Source organism: Numenius arquata, chromosome 3, assembly GCF_964106895.1.
Source record: "Numenius arquata chromosome 3, bNumArq3.hap1.1, whole genome shotgun sequence".
Lineage (NCBI taxonomy): Eukaryota > Metazoa > Chordata > Aves > Charadriiformes > Scolopacidae > Numenius > Numenius arquata.
Genome location: NC_133578.1, coordinates 13063769 through 13080565, shown reverse-complemented (window position 1 = coordinate 13080565; position 16797 = coordinate 13063769). Strand labels below are relative to the sequence as shown.

At 42.9% G+C, this 16797-nt stretch overlaps 1 protein-coding gene across 2 annotated transcripts in view; it reads right to left on the bottom strand.

Moving 5' to 3' along the window:
• SEMA5B (semaphorin 5B) overlaps positions 1–16797 on the bottom strand; it is a 133869-nt gene that overhangs the window by 37221 nt on the left and 79851 nt on the right. For both annotated transcript variants that reach the window (XM_074144783.1, XM_074144784.1), the window contains exons 10-11: positions 16420–16627; positions 1487–1604 (exon numbers count right to left, since the gene is read on the bottom strand). In XM_074144783.1, the coding sequence (XP_074000884.1) occupies positions 1487–1604; positions 16420–16627 (326 nt within the window). The remainder of the gene's footprint in view (positions 1–1486; positions 1605–16419; positions 16628–16797) is intronic.

The following is a 16797-nucleotide window of genomic DNA, read 5'->3' as shown; positions in this document are numbered from 1 at the left end:
CCAAAGCTCCTGAATATTCTGCACTGGATTTTTATGACCTTGAAACAATGATCTAGAGTAGCGTGTTCCCTAGTGTGCTCCACAGCAGACATGTTCAAACTAGAGGATTAACACCTCACACACCTATCAACAGACACAGGCATTAAGCAGGACGAGATAACAGCATGGGCAATCAAGAAGCACTGCATCCCAGTTCAACACAGGAGGGTTATAAACACACAAGCCTCTGAATCCAGCAGTGAAAAACTTAAGCCTGCCAAGCTGAGGATGGATTGAAATAATGACTAATATTTCCTGGGAAAATATCTGAGAAGTAAGGAAGATAAGGGGAATAAACATCCCAGCACCTCCAGACAGAAATAGCATACTGAAGATATAACCCATCCAGTCTTTTCTTTCTATCTACTGGACTTAGCAGTATTAACATGCTAATTGACGTTAGATAATAACGGTGGACATTAATGAGAATTTCTTCTCCCCCCCTATTTATTTAACAGGACTGGTTTTCCTCCCCAGCCACCTTGCAGGTACAGTTCAAGTAGCAGGAATTAAATTTGGCCAGACGGCTTCTGGGGATCACAGCCAGGAACTAGATATTGTCGTCAGAGGAGGATGGGGGGGTGGGAAGGGAGCTTGAGAGCCAACTCAAACTGATTCAAGCAGAGACACATTTTTTTAGCTGCTGCATCTCATGGAGACCAGGGCAAGGAAAGAAGACCATCTCCTTGAAATATCACATAGATTTTGTTTAGAGCAGAAAGGCCCCAAATCTATTTGTTTGCTCCAAAAGGGGCATCCCAAAGCATGCATTCAGTCCTCCTCCTGCCCACCCATGCTTTGGTTTGCTAAACTAAGGTTAGAACTGAACACTCTTTCTCTCATACTCCCTCTCTTGGATACACTCTCCCCTTCCCTCTTGTTCTCTAGTACATAGTGCATCATTTCGTTCCCTCAGCAAACCATCCATACATGCCTTGTTTCTCTGCTGCTCCCTAGATGCTTCTTCCTGCCAGCACAACACTTCTTCACCAGCATTACCTCCTGGGCCCAGCTCAGGGATCCAAGAGGAAAACGAACTGGATGCTGCCTGAGGATGCTGTACATCAGCTATTCCTATTTCCCCGACCTGCAGGGAAGCCAAGGAAATGGTGCAGACAGTGGAGCAGCCCTGAGAAAGCTTGTTTCATCTAGGGCTTACATGGTTCTCAGCAGTAACCCAACAGCACGATCCAATCTTCTTAAGGCATGGGTGGGTATCAGGAGGACCGAATGCTTGCTTTGGGAGGCCCCTTTTGGAGCAAACAAATACATTTGGGGTCTCTGTGCTCTAAACAAGTGGCTGTGCACAGATATTAGGCTCTCCATGCCCTCCTAACAGCCAGTCCTCATCAGACTGCCACACACTCACTTTCTCCCTCCCTTCTGCACACACACACACAGCCACCCACCCCGGTATATATAAAATATTTCCACTCCTCCCACTTACTGGGCACTCAGTAATATTTTGAGTCCACAGGCTCATGTTGGAGCTGTCCTCAATGGTGGTGCATCGCTTCTGCTTGCTGTCCCAACCGCAATAGGGGTCTCTGGCTCCTAGACATTCCCTGCATGTGCAAAGAGAAAAGATGAAAGCTCTTTAAGGCTGTCTAGCTCTAAAGACACGTATTCAAGTATAGTGCTTGTATATGACAGCTGTCAACTGCACCAAGGCTCAGCAGAAGAAACAATTTCTTCTAAGCAGAAGTTTACCTGCTTGGAAGGGGAAAACGGCTGAATAGAAGGGTGATAGAACACAAAGCAAATATCACTCATAGAAGCTGTAGATTAAAAATCAGTTCACTCCTCTCCAAGGCCTAGGGAAAGAAAATGACTTTACAAATTTTAGTCAAAGAACACTTGTCATTGAGATATCTTTGTGGCCCCATGTAATCACTCAGCAGGCCAAATCTCACACAAAGCAACCTCTGTGAGTATGTTTTCTGACACTGTGTCCATCCAAAGGGGTTAGACAAGCAGAATTAGCCAATGGACCAGTAATAAAGGCTTTCTATTAGTCTTGGCCTTTGCTGGAACAATGGTTTCATTTATAATCCCAACATCAAGATGTCAGTTTGGAAAAGTCACAGCAGAACATTATTTCTAAGCTTTTGGCTGCTTTGAACACTGCTGTATTCATTTTCCTCCTGAATCCATATTTACAGGCTAAGTGTGTGTTCCCAACATGTGAGCTGCTAAAGAAAAATCAGTAGGGTTAGTACTGCTGCTAAACACAGAAGGTCAGTCACAGAACTAGTCTGTACCCATAAAATTCAGCTGTATTGGTTGTTCCCATGAGTTGCTTTCAAATTGTTAATTTTCATTAAGAAAACATAACAGCTACAAGCTACATCATGCATGTATTAATGAAAGACAAAGAAGAGAGGACTAAACTTAAAAAGATTTGCAAGATGATTTTTTATTCCAATGATCCATTCTCTTCTATCATGCAAAAGGCTGATAGGATCTTTCCAAAAGTCTCAAATGATTTGAAAACTGCCAATTAGACAGCAGCAAGGGACCAAGGGGAAAAATTCAGTTCAAGAAGCTAAACAGGAGAGTAATAAAATTTATTCTAAGGGTAGGTATCAGTATGATAAAAGAAACATTAAAAAAAAATAAAAATCAAATGCAATGAGATGTGAACTGTTCCCTCCCAGAAATCTTTGAAATCCTATTAGCCTGTAATCAGCCACAAATGAAAAAGCAAGTCCCTTAAGCACCTCTGAAAACACTCTATCAGTCTGTTCTGACTCCAGAGCAATTTGCCCCAAAGCAAAACCTAAACTGTCTGGTACTCATTGCTTTATATATATATATGCGTTTGTGTACATATATATATAGACACACACACAGACACATGTGTATATATTTATATTTTAGTTGTGAGTTTCCAGTGTGCTCCTACGTGACAGCTCCTACATTTCCTCTACTAAAGATTTCACATGCAGAGTTTTTAGGAACATAACTTTATCTTTCATGCTTTAGGAAGGTAGTTACAATGACTGTCTCTACTACATTTTTCCTTCAGCTGCTTCAACACACCCAAGGAAAAGGCAAAGATGATTTTGTCCCAGCCCCAGGCAACAGAATATCAAATATTTGCCTAGAAAAGACTTGGGATCCTCAGTCCAAGGGCACAGAAGGGACATGCGCTGCTTTGCTCGTTATTCTCACTAAGGACCCCCGTCCTGCTGTTTTGGCAGCCCACACTGCCCTCGTCCATGAAGTGGGGCTGACACCACATCCAGAGCTGCCCTTGCCACCCAGCAGCCCCTCAGCAGGGGCAGCACCCAGTTAATGATGGAGCAGACACTGGGGCATCTGCCCAGCCTCTCAGTAACTCAGCCTTTCAGGAGGAAACTGGGCAGTTTCCAGAGAGAAGAATGAGAGAAGCAACAGGGGGAGAGAGGGAGGCAAAAACCCCTGCTTTTAGTTAGAGAGCCTTTTGGCCAGGCTTTCAGACCCTGACACCACGTACATGCTATTGTTTCCAACTGCATGAAGCCATTTCGCCGGGCACCCAGCGAGCTGAGAGAGGTCATTGTAATTCATAACAGGGAAGGCCGTTGTGAGCATCACCCTATTATGATACACATTTTCCCTGAATTTAATTTATAGGAAAACATGTGCTGCATAAATTCAGGAAATAATCTCCATATGTTCTGTGCTGCAGCCCTCAGCCACTCCGCGGGCTGCAATATATCCCAGTTAGGCACTGACCACTTTGCTGGCACTATCATAATGTATGTCATGTAGCTAATGTGCTGCTCTTGGCTGAGAGCGCCGAGCTACAGATCCCTAACGGTGCACTCAATGAATCACAGCCCGCGCTCCCCTGCCGCCGCCACTGACCCCCAGCTGATGGGCCATCAGTAACCGAGCTGCAGAGCCGCCACAAGGCCACGATGATGGGCCCTGGCAAAAGCCTGGCTCGGTGCTTGTTGGTAGGGAGCTATGGCCATCCCGTGCCGTTCCTGCGCTCTGCATCCTGGGTGTAATGAATTCCTATCCAGCCCGGGCTCCGCCGGGTTGTCAAAACGAGCACTCTATAATTTAACAACCATCAAAGCCCAGGACTTTCCGTCTGACGGCAGGCCCTCAAAGCCATATGAAATCTAAAAACAAAATAGCTATGCTGTCTGCCTCCCTTCAGGATTTGGAGCCCACTCATCTGCCTCAGCTCTGGTGAGAAACCTATTATATCAGCTGACAGCGATACACTTAAGGGTGAGGAGGAATCTATTTACTCACACACAATTTGCTGGGTTTTTTTTTTCCTTTTGTAAGCAGGAAAAGCGTTACAATGTGCATTAATGCAAGAGAACAACATTTCTGGCAAATACTTCAGCAAACACTTCAAAATCCACCCTAATTTATATCCTTACAATATCTTTAGAACATATATCCTTATTTATGTCATTAAAAGATAAAACCACACCAGCAAACACACACACACTAAAATACAAATATATGTATTCATACATGCATGCACAGATCAAAATGCTTCAAAAATATGCTGTCATTCTTAGTAGATCAGGCACCATGGTGTGGAAAATGTAAAGATATCATAGCATTTCCCTATGCTGAGAACACAAAATAGATTGAAATGTTTACATGTAAATCCCATTTCATATTATGATACCACTGAAAAGTCTCACAGAGGCCAGGGGATGCAAAGTCTCGCAGAGCACTACGTAAATACTGTGAAATACGATACAAAGGAGTTTACATGATATAATGAAATTCTGATGTTTCAAAGGCAATGGGATTTCTGCCTCAGCAGGACCAGATTTCATACCATACATACAGGGAACACCACACTTAGGTGTCCCCACCGGCAGGCTGGGAATGCCTCAAGGAACTAATGACACACTATTGTCTCCCATCATAATTCACACAGGTAGAGGGAACCCATTATCCCAGAAAATTACCCAGGCATAGCAGGTTAACATTGGCAATATTAATGCTAATGACCTAGTTAATGAAATCCCACAAAGTGGGATACTTGTGGAAGTAAGATGGTGATGATACCACATGGTCCATGCTCCCAGTTCCCCTCTGGCCATATACTAACCGTAGCACATTCAGTGAGGACTCAGGAGAATACCTCTTGATGGGTATCTAAGAGGTTGGATTTATTAAGACAGGGCATTACTATCAATAGCAATTCACTTTAATTCATTGCCTCGCAATAAATGTCTTATCTGAGGCATAAAGGCATACACTGACAACACTCAATTGAAAAACAATTCCATTTGTATTTCTTAGCCAGGGTATTTTTCTCTCCGGTTCCTTATTCTCACTTACCAAGGACATTTGCATGAAAATAAGATCTTACTCATAAGAGCTCACCTGCTGCCTGCTGTTTGGGAGCTGTAAGCCTCCCTGTTGTTGGCTGTTGCAATCATTTCTACAGCAGTGATCTGGGATAACACAAAGGATTAAGACTCTGCAAGTGGAGCGCTATCCACAGCCCACTGAAGTCAATGGAAACTCTCACCTACGACTCAAAAGAGTTTTTACAGGGCCTTTGAAGCCTGGCGCTGCTGAGCCTTCATGAATAGCATGTGCTGTAAAAAGGCTTCTGCTTCCAAGATGCTGGTCCTGCCCAACATCTCTTTTTTTTGTAATAGCCTGAATTAAGTCTTCTTTCAGAATCTTCATTAAAGCTTAAATGTCTGTAGTTCAAAAGTTTTTCATATCCACTTTAATTTGCTCTGGGTCTAGATAACTTCATCTTTTGGTCATTTTTCCCAGAGAGTTAAAAAGCTTTAGACTGTGTAATAAATGGATCATCAAATCAATAGAACCAGACCCAAGAGATTAGGTTTCGAGAGACCAAAGGAAAGAATTACTAGAGCTTCTTCCCATTCTTACTACCAGACAGAAGACACAAAAACATGCCATTTTGTACCAAAAGCCAGAAAACTGTCATCCAGAGCATTCACACTGAAGGACTCTGCTCCTCTCATCTGCCAGGACATGCTTGCTCTCCCAGTTTTTGTTCCCTCTCTTTTCATTTAGCTCTTTCTCACTCCTTTTTGACAACTAAAAGCAAGTGGAAATGGAATGACAAGATGTGATGACCTGCAGAGGCAGAGCTCTAGACCCAAAGACTGAGAACTTCTCTTCCCAAACTGCATTTGCTACCAAACCCCTGCCACTCTGCCCGGAGAGGGTTCTGCAATTTTGCTGATGAGTTTGGAACCTGCAGCGAACATTACCTTTACCAGGGAAATACGATAACTGTCATAGCACCTAGTCCTTTAAACCCCCATGGGCATCACCAGTTAGCTCATAAGAGGCAGAAAGACAGCAGTGCTATCAACTGGTGCAGGGCAAACATTGATAAGCCTGATCCTGCAAGGCACTGTGCTCAGCATCTCAGGAGCACAGGCAGCACAAGACTTCACCTTGCTCTTTCTGGGGAATAAGACCTCAGAATTTCACATTGTGTGCAATTTGTTGCACTCTTTGAGCAGGTAACTCTGAAGGAACAGCCCTTTTTGAGCACTAAGGGGGTTTTAGCTGTGTCTGTTAGTTGGAAGCACAAGGCTGTGTTTGGCAGACAGACATTTCCTGACAAGGTTAGCTTACTGTCCCATTGCTATCAACCTGCAAAGGGGATGAACTAAACAAATAATCATATTAGCTTCCAGCCAACCAAATCATAATTACTGACAACCTCAATAGCCCATGCAAGGAAGAGTGGACTTCTGTCTTCCCTAAAGCCAGATGGCACGAAAAGAGAAGAGTAAGAATCAAAAGGATGTTCATGGCTTAAGAAAATAAGATTAGAAATGGAAAAAAAGCACCAGACCTTCAAACAATCCCTCCAATTTTGATACCTTTAAAAATTCAAACTGCAGAGATGAGTTAGTGATCTGTACAAATCCATTATCTTTCCCCACTGAGAAGAGAAGCCAAGTGGAACTGAGCTGCTTTAGTCAGACGCTGGTCAAGTAGCAGCTTCATTTCTCAGCTGGTGAATACAACATATTCCATGCCAGATGCTACTGCCCTTTCCTCAAGACAAGTAGCCATGTATTTCATAAGCAATTAATGGGGCTATTTGTGGAGCAGGGCACTACTTGGGAATAGCATACTACAGCTCACAGGTACCACCACTGTGAGGGTTACAGTTGATGTTAATCTGGACAGACAAGGTTTGGTATTTGATATTGGGTGCAGAGGCAGAGAAGTGTGCGGGTGTTGTGTGCGGGTGTAATTTATCACCCACACATGCTTAGCATCAGTGATTGCTGCTCTACACATGATTTGTTTTGAATGCATAAAATAAAGCCAGGGTGTAAAACAGCCTCTAAAACTGAAGTCCATTGATGAGCCAAACACATGTAACTTATTTGAAAGAAGCAGTGCACAGACAGAGGATTTTCAGAGGCAGTTTCACCTCATTTTCCTTTCCACATCAGGGACCTTGGCTGCTAGTCTTCACCTCCTGCCCTACCATTTTCAATATCACTTTAATCGATTGTGGTTTATAGATTATGGCCTCGCACAATCTACACAACAAACTATTCCAATTCTTACTTTCTGACATCCTATTCGATCATCTTTTAGCAACGCTGACTTCTTTATTGGATAGGTGTTTATTTTTATTTTTAAAGCTGTGAAATAAAACAACATTACATTTATTCAAATATGAAGATTAATGCCATCCCGAGAAAAATTCTGATTAAATCTGGATTTATGTTTACATCAATAAAGCAGGTTATTAAAAAAAATGAACGTGTTACTCCACAAACACTATTAGAAACTCTTGTCACTGTGCCAAACAAAACTGACCTCTAATAAAAACAGCAGTACAGAGGGCCTCTGACTACCAGTGACGGGATCAGTCATCCACAAGAAAACTCAGATACTATTAAAGTCCTAATGAAAGGAATAGCCAGAAGGAATTCCTGAATGCAGGGCATGTTTGTCTGGATTTCGAAGCAGAACCATTTCCTAGCCTCAGCAGGCTTTTGAGCCTTAAGAAAACATGCCCTCCAGGGCTGCCATATGGAAAGAGGCAGAGGGGTCTAGACATCCTTTTGGAAAGGCAGCTTGGGCAAATCAGTGCGCTCAAGTGTTATTGCCTGTCTCTGCCCTGTGTCAGTCAGTGTCTGGAGGCGGCTGTCAGATTAAGATGTGCTCTGCTACTGCATTTGTGCTCTGTAGTTGCAGATCTGAGAGTTCTGTATGAACATGGCAAATTCCTGTAGTCTGGTGGCATAGGTGTATACAGGGAAAAAGGGTGGTGTAGGGAAGAGCAAATCATAGAATCATAGAATCGTTCAGGTTGGAAAAGACCCTTGGGATCATCGAGTCCAACCATCAATGCTACTCCACAAAGTTCTCCCCTACACCATATCCCCCAGCACCGCATCTAAATGACTCTTAAACACATTCAGGGATGGTGACTCAACCACCTCCCTGGGCAGCCTGTTCCAGTGTCTGACCACTCTTTCTGTGAAGAATTGTTTCCTAATGTCTAGTCTAAACCTACTCTGTTGCAGGTGCTTTACGTAGCCTCTGCAAGATTCTGATGATTTAAGAACACAAATTACGCTAAAATCGGAATTTAGGATGGGAACAAAAACTGCAAAGGCAGAAAACTTAGAAAGAAATGTGAGTGATGATAAAGCAATCTGAAAATGGTCTACAGTTGTCACCCAGGCTGCACAAAGTAATCCATATTCAAGCAGCTCTTTTGTGAAAGCTGAATTTTGTTAAGCTCTGGGTAATTATTTTCTGCTCAACAAGATGTAGATTCAACTAGACAGAACCTTTGTAGATTAACGTGTGTTGGAAAAGGCAAATAAATATTAGACCATCTACTACACCCTGAGGATCTAACACATCTCTTGTCCAGTGCAGGGCTATTTTAACAATGCATAAGGGGCAAAATGGTCCTGCCAACATATTCTCCATTGCTTTTTCCCGTGTAGTTATAAAAACAGCATCAAACAATGTTGATTCCACTTTTTAACAAGAGACAACATCACTTAAGTAAATGGATATTCTTGAAATCCAGCCCTACCCCTTTGCAGACCAGAGTGTTCCCACAGATCTACAGTACTTAGGTATTTTGACACAGTAAAAGACACTAGACAGTATAATGTTATGTTTTTCTACAACCCATACATATTTTATGTACTTATATGTACTTAAATTTAAACTTGAACCAGCAATAACAAATTTGCTCTGGCTCCAGGTACTTTCTCCTCCCCAAATGGGTAAAACAGCACATCTCCTAATAAAAAGTTAATGATGCATCTGGAGCAGTATATTCATTTAGTATTAACATTGGGCACATTCATGTTTTACACTGCAAATACTGAATGGAAGCTTGAGACATGAAGCAAACCAGCCATGGCAGCAGTAAGACTGTAGACTCTTTGCATCAACAGCCACATCGCTGAATACGACCATTGCCTAGAATACAAATCTTATGACATAATAGTAGCAAATTGCAAGAATTGACAGATGCAATGGATATCTGCCCTGGGGCTTGCTGGTAGCTTTAGTTATTAATCTTGTTTGTATAACAATAGCATCAATGTCATCCCAACATTACATATTCCAAGAAAACTACCTGCTTTCCTGTCAGTCGCCACTGTGTTGAAACTAATTTCACATAGCCCACCTAGCAGGCGTCAGATGGTAATGACTTTTAGACATCATTGATCTGAGTTGGCCTAAAGCCAGCCTGCTAGAGGTAAAGGGATCCATACGCTAAACTGTTCCCGAGCTTGTGAGCTAAGCCACGCTGGCAGTACACTTTCAAAATAAGGAGCAAATAAAAGCCCTCGGCACGTTCAACCTCCCTGCTTTTTCCTCCCTCCTAGCAAATTCAAAGCCCCCCAAAACAAATCGGCAACCTAGTCATGATAGTAAGGAGACAAAAGCCAGTGAGCCCTGAAATTAGCCGATTTTGTTTGGCTTTTTCTGAAGTGACCTTCATCTGTTTCAGCACTCATATAACCCCAGACTCTGGCTACTGCTAAATTCCCCTTCTGCCACAGTACCATTCACTCCGGACCATTTACATGGTTCAGAGCTAAAAGCAGGAGCCTAAAAGTATACAGACAGCTTAAAATGAATGTAAAGCTTGCCACTGGTTTCAGCATTTAATAGAAATAGGAAAAACTGTAATAATTCATCTGGTTTGTAGCAAAGCTCGTTTCCACCCTTTCATCCTCTGTCCTCTTTTTCACTGATGCAAACACCAGCAACCTCAGCACAGGCTTATTGCTCAAACTCAGCCTCTTGCTGGTTTCCCTACTGGCCCCACATTGCATTGCTCTCCTCCCTGTTATTTGTGATTCCCTCATACTTAAATGCCATGTCCAAAATATGCCATTTTCTTTCTTCCATGCCATTAAAGATAATGTCAAATAAGATGAAACTGAAAACCAATCTCTCTGGCATCTTACTGGAAACATGTCCCTGCTCACTGCATTACCACTTACCCTTGCCTTCTTTTTTTTTCTGGTTGCAGACACACATGGCCACTTCCCTCTCCCAGGCCATTCAAATGAATCTCTTCAACTGCTATCCTGAAATCCAGGTTTCTTAGACCTGTACCATGCCCTCGAATCTTAAAGGTCCGTATCCTGCAAATAGTATGGATGCGCTTAACTTTACATATATAAGCAGCTACATTAAAGAAAATGGGAGTAATTGCCTGCTACAGCAGATGCAAATGTGTTTTCAAGATAGAGAAAATGGTATAATTTTGTACTTCTATTTAAAGAACACAGATCCATTTCATCTACCAAACTTCATTCTTTCCAAGAGCTTTACTGATCATGGTTCTGTTTGATGTCTTCATTCTCTGTCAGTGGGAGTCTTGCTATTTACTTAAATGCAACCAGAATGTCAAACCAGATGTTTAGTGATTTATTCTGATGTATTATTGGATACTGTGAATGACAAAAGATTGGTCTGAATGCTCTCCTTTCTGCCTATGAAGTCTTCCAAAGCTTTTCAGCATTATTGGTGGTACAATAATTAGCTAATTCCCTTAATTTTGGAGAGGCCATATCAGCCAAAGCAGATGGAAATTGATGATTAAGCTTTATCACAACATTTTTGTAGGCTCTTACCTTTCCTTTTGCCTCTATTTTGAAAAGGGTGTTCAATGTGCTGAATATTTTTTAAGATCCAGGGAGAAGATTTTCAAAACAAAATCTGGGCCAGATTTTCCATGTCCTCAGCTCAGAAGAAGGGGCTGGATTTTTGAGGTCTTTGATGAACAGTCAGGCCATCAACATCGCCCCAGCAATCTGCTGGTTGCTGGGCTCCACAGAACAACAGTGTCTGTTTTGTTCCCTCCTCTACCTCTTTTAACATTTTCTCTCCCATGCTTTTTACCCAACAATAGTTCCTTGTTTGTCCTTTGAGGAGCTATCATCATTCTGAGAAGACGTCAGAGGATTTCCAGCCCATATTCAATTCACTCTTTCCCCGAAATTGGGAAAATTTTACATCTCTTCCCAGATTGTATTATTCCTCCAAATAAGTTCCCCAGCAGTTTCAGTCCTGTCCTGTAATTCTGGTTTTGCAATCCTAAATTCAAGTGCTTAATTCCTTTTTTTACAGAGGATCTTGCACTACATAAGCAATAAAAAAAAGAAAATAACAATAACCACTGAAGCAATCCTCCATGTGATATCTCAACCCCCTTAAAGCGTGGTGTGGAAGTAGAACAGGGACCATCCTTGGAGCTTCAGTTTTCCACACTGGAAGGCAAGCACGAAAGAGAGAAAGAGGGCAAAAGCCTCCCTGCTGCTTTACTGCAGCTGCTGACCCTTTTCTTCCAAGAACTCCCTGGAGCCTTTTCAGGAGTTACTCACCTATATGTACTTATTTGTCTGATCACTGGCCCAGAGCTATTTAGAGGTGAATTGTGTTTCTCAAACAGATCTCAAGTCAGCAAATAAGAGTACTTGTCAGTTGAGTCATTTCTGCTAGCTTTGCATTAAGCACCATGGCTGGAGGGGATCTACAGCAGAATTTAAGCCAAGTAGGAGGGCAAAAGCTCAGCGTCACTCAACGGCAAACTCCCTGCAACCAGGTCAGAAAAGCAGGCAGAGTTCAAATGAGAGCATGTCACAGTTGCACACAAGAGCGCTTGGTTCTCCCCATAGCCTTGGAAGCAAGAGTATCACCACTGGCATGACACTGACCTAAACTGGCACTCCCACAACCTTGATGGAATCCTTACATGTGAGCACAGCACGAGAGGGAGAGGACAGGTAAGCCAAACTATTCTCAGAACCACTGTACACCCCCAGACTGCAACCTGCATCATGCAAACTGCAAATTTCATGCAGAAAACTGGAAGGAGGAAGAGAAAAGAATGACTATTAGTTGTGGATGCCCCATCTCTGGAAGTATTCAAGGCCAGGTTGGATGGAGCTTTGAGCAACCTGGTCTAGTGGAAGGCTTCCCTGCCCATGGCAGGGGGGTTGGAACTAGATGATCTTTAAGGTCCTTTCCAACCCTAACCATTCTGTGATTATCGACATAAAGTGCATTAAAATAAACTGCTCAGGACAGGGAGAGCAGAAAAGGTGGGTAATCAAGAGACCCTCTGGTCTCGTTCCCAAACACATTTTCTTTTCCTCATTTGAAGGTGTATTCAAAAAGTGGCTATAAAATCACTCCAAGGCCTGCCTCAGGTTTTCTGTCTGCTCAGAGCGCCATGTCTCTGATGCTGCAAAGGGGCAATACAAAGAGATCATAAAGTATTCCCTGCAACAACCAGCTTAATTTTCCTACCTGTTTGATTGCAATTCTTAAAATGAATAATCTCACCCCAACCTTTGAAAAAATTACTAAGCTTCCCCTACATATAGACCCCACATGAAAATAATGGTCCAGATCTGAAGTCCTCACCTCTCTAAAGTTCAGATTCAGGATTTTGTTCAGACATGTTCTAGAGATATGGTGGTGTCTGTGATAAAGCTCTGCAAACATCCCTCCCCAAAGCTTGGGGGTAACTTGAGGTAAAAATCCAAGCTCATTTGAAAATGGCAGGGAGGTTACAAAGATTTCAAAGCCATGCAAAACGCAGCAGCAAGCACAGCCAAGCTAAAGCACACCCAGCAAAGCAGCCTTCAAAACACGCTGCATGTTCAAAGGGCTGGTAGGTTTTGCTCGCCTTGGACATCTTCCTAACACTCTCCAGCCAGAGTGGCAGCACTGAAGCACAACGAGAAAGCACACGCACAAGGCAAGGTCCCTGCAGCCAAGTCCAGCCTGTAAATTTGGGCAGCTGACATTACAGATGTCTTCTCGCTGCCCTGCTGCTAAGGCTGGCTGTTCTGAAAAGACAGATTGAGACAGGTCAGTGGGCACACACAAAACACTGCTCAGACACCCAGAAATATATTGGGTCAACAAACAACATCAAGACATGGGGCTGAGTTACTGGCCACCATTTAAGAGATTAAATTGGTGCCGTGTCAATAAACAAACAGTAAAGGAGATGGCAGAAATCCTTTTCCCTTTCCACCTCTTCCCTTCACTGCTGCTTTTTCCTCTGCCTCATTTCTGAGCCTCGGTACCAAGCCCCAAGGTGCCAAGCAGCACAGTGGCAAGGATTGCTGGAGGGGATCAATGCTAGGATCAATTTTCTCTCGATACAAGATCGCCTGTTCCAGGGAGAAGGGAGAAGGCAGGGTGAAGGGAAGAGCTCTGTGTCAGCAATCACAAACCCACATCAGCCCCCAGGGTGTAAAAGGCTGCAAAGTTTCCTGATAACGTGAGGCAGAGCCAAAGAAAACAAACAGTGTTGTGGTATTCCTGCCTGGGAGGCACAAATTCTCCATCACCTCCAAGTTTCCTGAGCCCCAATCAAAACGATTAGGTTATAAAAACTGCTGAAACCAGAGATTTTCAGGGAGGCCAGTCAAGAAGTCACAGTACGACAAAAAAGTAAGTGGGGGGTGTTGTAGGGGAGGGAGCCCTCCTTCCCGTGGTGGCTGTATATTGGCATGTATTAAACATAGACACAACAATAAGCAATAAATCACAGCCCAGGAGAAGTGCCAGGTGGAATGCACTAGAGGAAATTAAAACATCCTTCTCGATACAGTTCAGTATTATATGAAATACAAAGGAGGCCAAGTTGACTTATCACCTACATAGCCAGGATGCTAAGGGGAAAAAGGGTTCTGACATTTGCAGCTGAAAAATTTGCAGTTGAATAATTTCCTAAAAAAAAATATAAAATAAATATCTTTGTTTAAAAAGTAATAATAATATCACAAATATCCTTTTAAACAAATAAATAAATAATGGCCTTCCTTGGCTTTCCTAAGTTTTCTTCTTTTTTTTTGTTTTTTCCTCCTTTTTTCAAATGCACAGTCCCTCCTCGAGACTCAGCCTTGGGGCAAAGGATCCATTGCGATGCACACAAGTACGCTACCTGGCCAGCACCCCAATTCAACAAATTCTGGCCTCCCACATCGCCAAACGCATGCACCCACCAGGCTGTCAGGAGACCCTGTCTTGTGTACAAAGTATCATGAAACTAGGCAACGGAGGCAGAGTTTGAGGCTCCATCCTCCGAAGAGCTGGACTGCTTCCTTACTTCACTGAAAAATGCTTCCAGAAAGTTTGTTTTAGAAAAAAACAGCGTTGGTACAAAAGCTTCCCAGTAATTTCAGCCAGGAGTCAGCGCTGTACAATGCATCAAACTGAGACTGTTTGTGGCCACCAGCATGTGAGGGAACCCCTTTGGAGGTGGGTGTTTGTTTTGCTGGGATAAGCTTATACCAGCAGGGGACTGCCCTGCGCCCCTCTGGTCCTAAAGAGATGGTTCTCCTGTGAGTTACCCCCACCCGTCTGCCCTCCAGCCACTGAAGGGACAATTCCCTGCTTGTCCCTTTTTTAGGCAGTCAAGCAAACCCCCATTACTTGAGTTCTGATGGAAGTGTCATACAAACCACTTATGCAGGCTGAAACTGGGACACGATCTATAAATTACCAGAAAGTTGAACTCAAGATTAGGAAAAGAAAGAAAAGGAAGAATTCGTTTCTCTTGAAACTGGATCATATATATGTATACACACATAAATATTCTCACACTGAAACTCTTCAGGACAGCCTGAAGAGGATAGCTGTTATGTTCTACCTTTTAAAATCTCTGCTTTTAAAGGCTGAGGACAGGATGGCATTTTCCAGCTGTGCTTCTCTTTCTCTTACTAAACACTTCTGTGTCAGCCTGTCTGTATAAGCAACTAAACCTTTACACATTAAACACTTCTGTGTCAAACTTGCAGTAATGACCAAGTTATATTTTCTGAAAGGGATAATTAAGAGGTTCAGTGAAAACAGAGCTGGCATTTTTATATTTAGACAGACATGAATTCAGTACAAGCTGATAGATAAACTCTACTTGTTGAAAATAAAATGACGGTGACATTTTCTATATCAGTTTTTTTGGCAAGAGGACAGGGACATCTTGCAGTAGGCCACGAAAGAGGGAATCCGTTTAGGCATTGCTCACAAATTCCTTCCTCTCGTCTAGCACAGAGGACATCAGCTGCAGACAAAACTCTCGTCAAGGAAAGCAAGGCAAAAGCAAGAGAGGAGAAGGAAGAATGTTTTTAAGAGATTTAAACAAGCAATTACCCGCAGCAGACCCCACTGCACACTCAGGGAGATTATTTGAGCAGATGTCTCAATCAGCTGGCATCACAGGCTTTCACCTGCTTAAATGGGGCAATACCATTTGGATGCAGAAACCTTCTACATGCATTTCTGGGTGGAACACTGCTCTGGAGCCAGGGCTGACAATTAAAAAAAGTCTTTTTTCCTACTCCCTTTAAAAGGTACAATCAAGGCACAGAATCTCTCCAGGTGTGAGAGGTGTCACACGTAGTTGAGATGAGCTATTGGGTTCCAAAAGCAATAACAAGTTGCCACGCAGCCCAGCCCTGCCTCATCAGACATTTGAGAGGTGATCACTTGGATAAGCCAGGATAGGCTGGCTGCAACCCAAATTCAGAAACCTGCAGCCATACTGCCAGAAAGAACCCCCAGCAAAACACATGAAGTTAATAAAAGCAACAGCGAAATGTCAAGTTAAAAAAAAAAAACAACAAAAGTAGTAAATATTGCAAGTCCTTCCGTGGTAAACACACAGTAGCTGATGAGGATTAATTAATATTTGCAAAAAAAATATTGCTCATTCTCATTGTTCTTGTCATGAATGTATCTGCCAGGAGATGCACTTCCAACAGTGTCTTTTGTCTTGTAGTGATGAAAAAAAGCATTCTAAACCAAATCAGACTGGAATATGTTTCCCTGGTACTCTTCTTTTTAGGCTGAAGTGGAATATATCAGAGCTGTAAATTTGCTTACCCTTCTGTTCTGTACATGGAGCATCTCTCCAGAGGAATTTTTAGCACTCCATTATTTAAGCCCACAAAGAGCGACCTGTCGCTGTGCAGGATTTGGAGACTCTTGATTGCTTCCCGTTGCCCATCAGGGAGGATCTGCATTTCCTCTAAATAACAACTCCTCAGGCTCCTGTTAGTGGTAGAAAGGGCCTTCAAGATGGTGCCATACTCTAATGGAACAAGAAACAAGGCGCAAGTAAATCTTGGAGACATTGACTTCATTTCATACCTGCCAAAGGAGTGAAATGTTAATGTCATCTTCACACAGCCGCTTTAAACTTAGTTCGGGGTCACCTGCTGCCCATGGTAGAGAGAGCTCCAGCTACATGGTTACAATCCT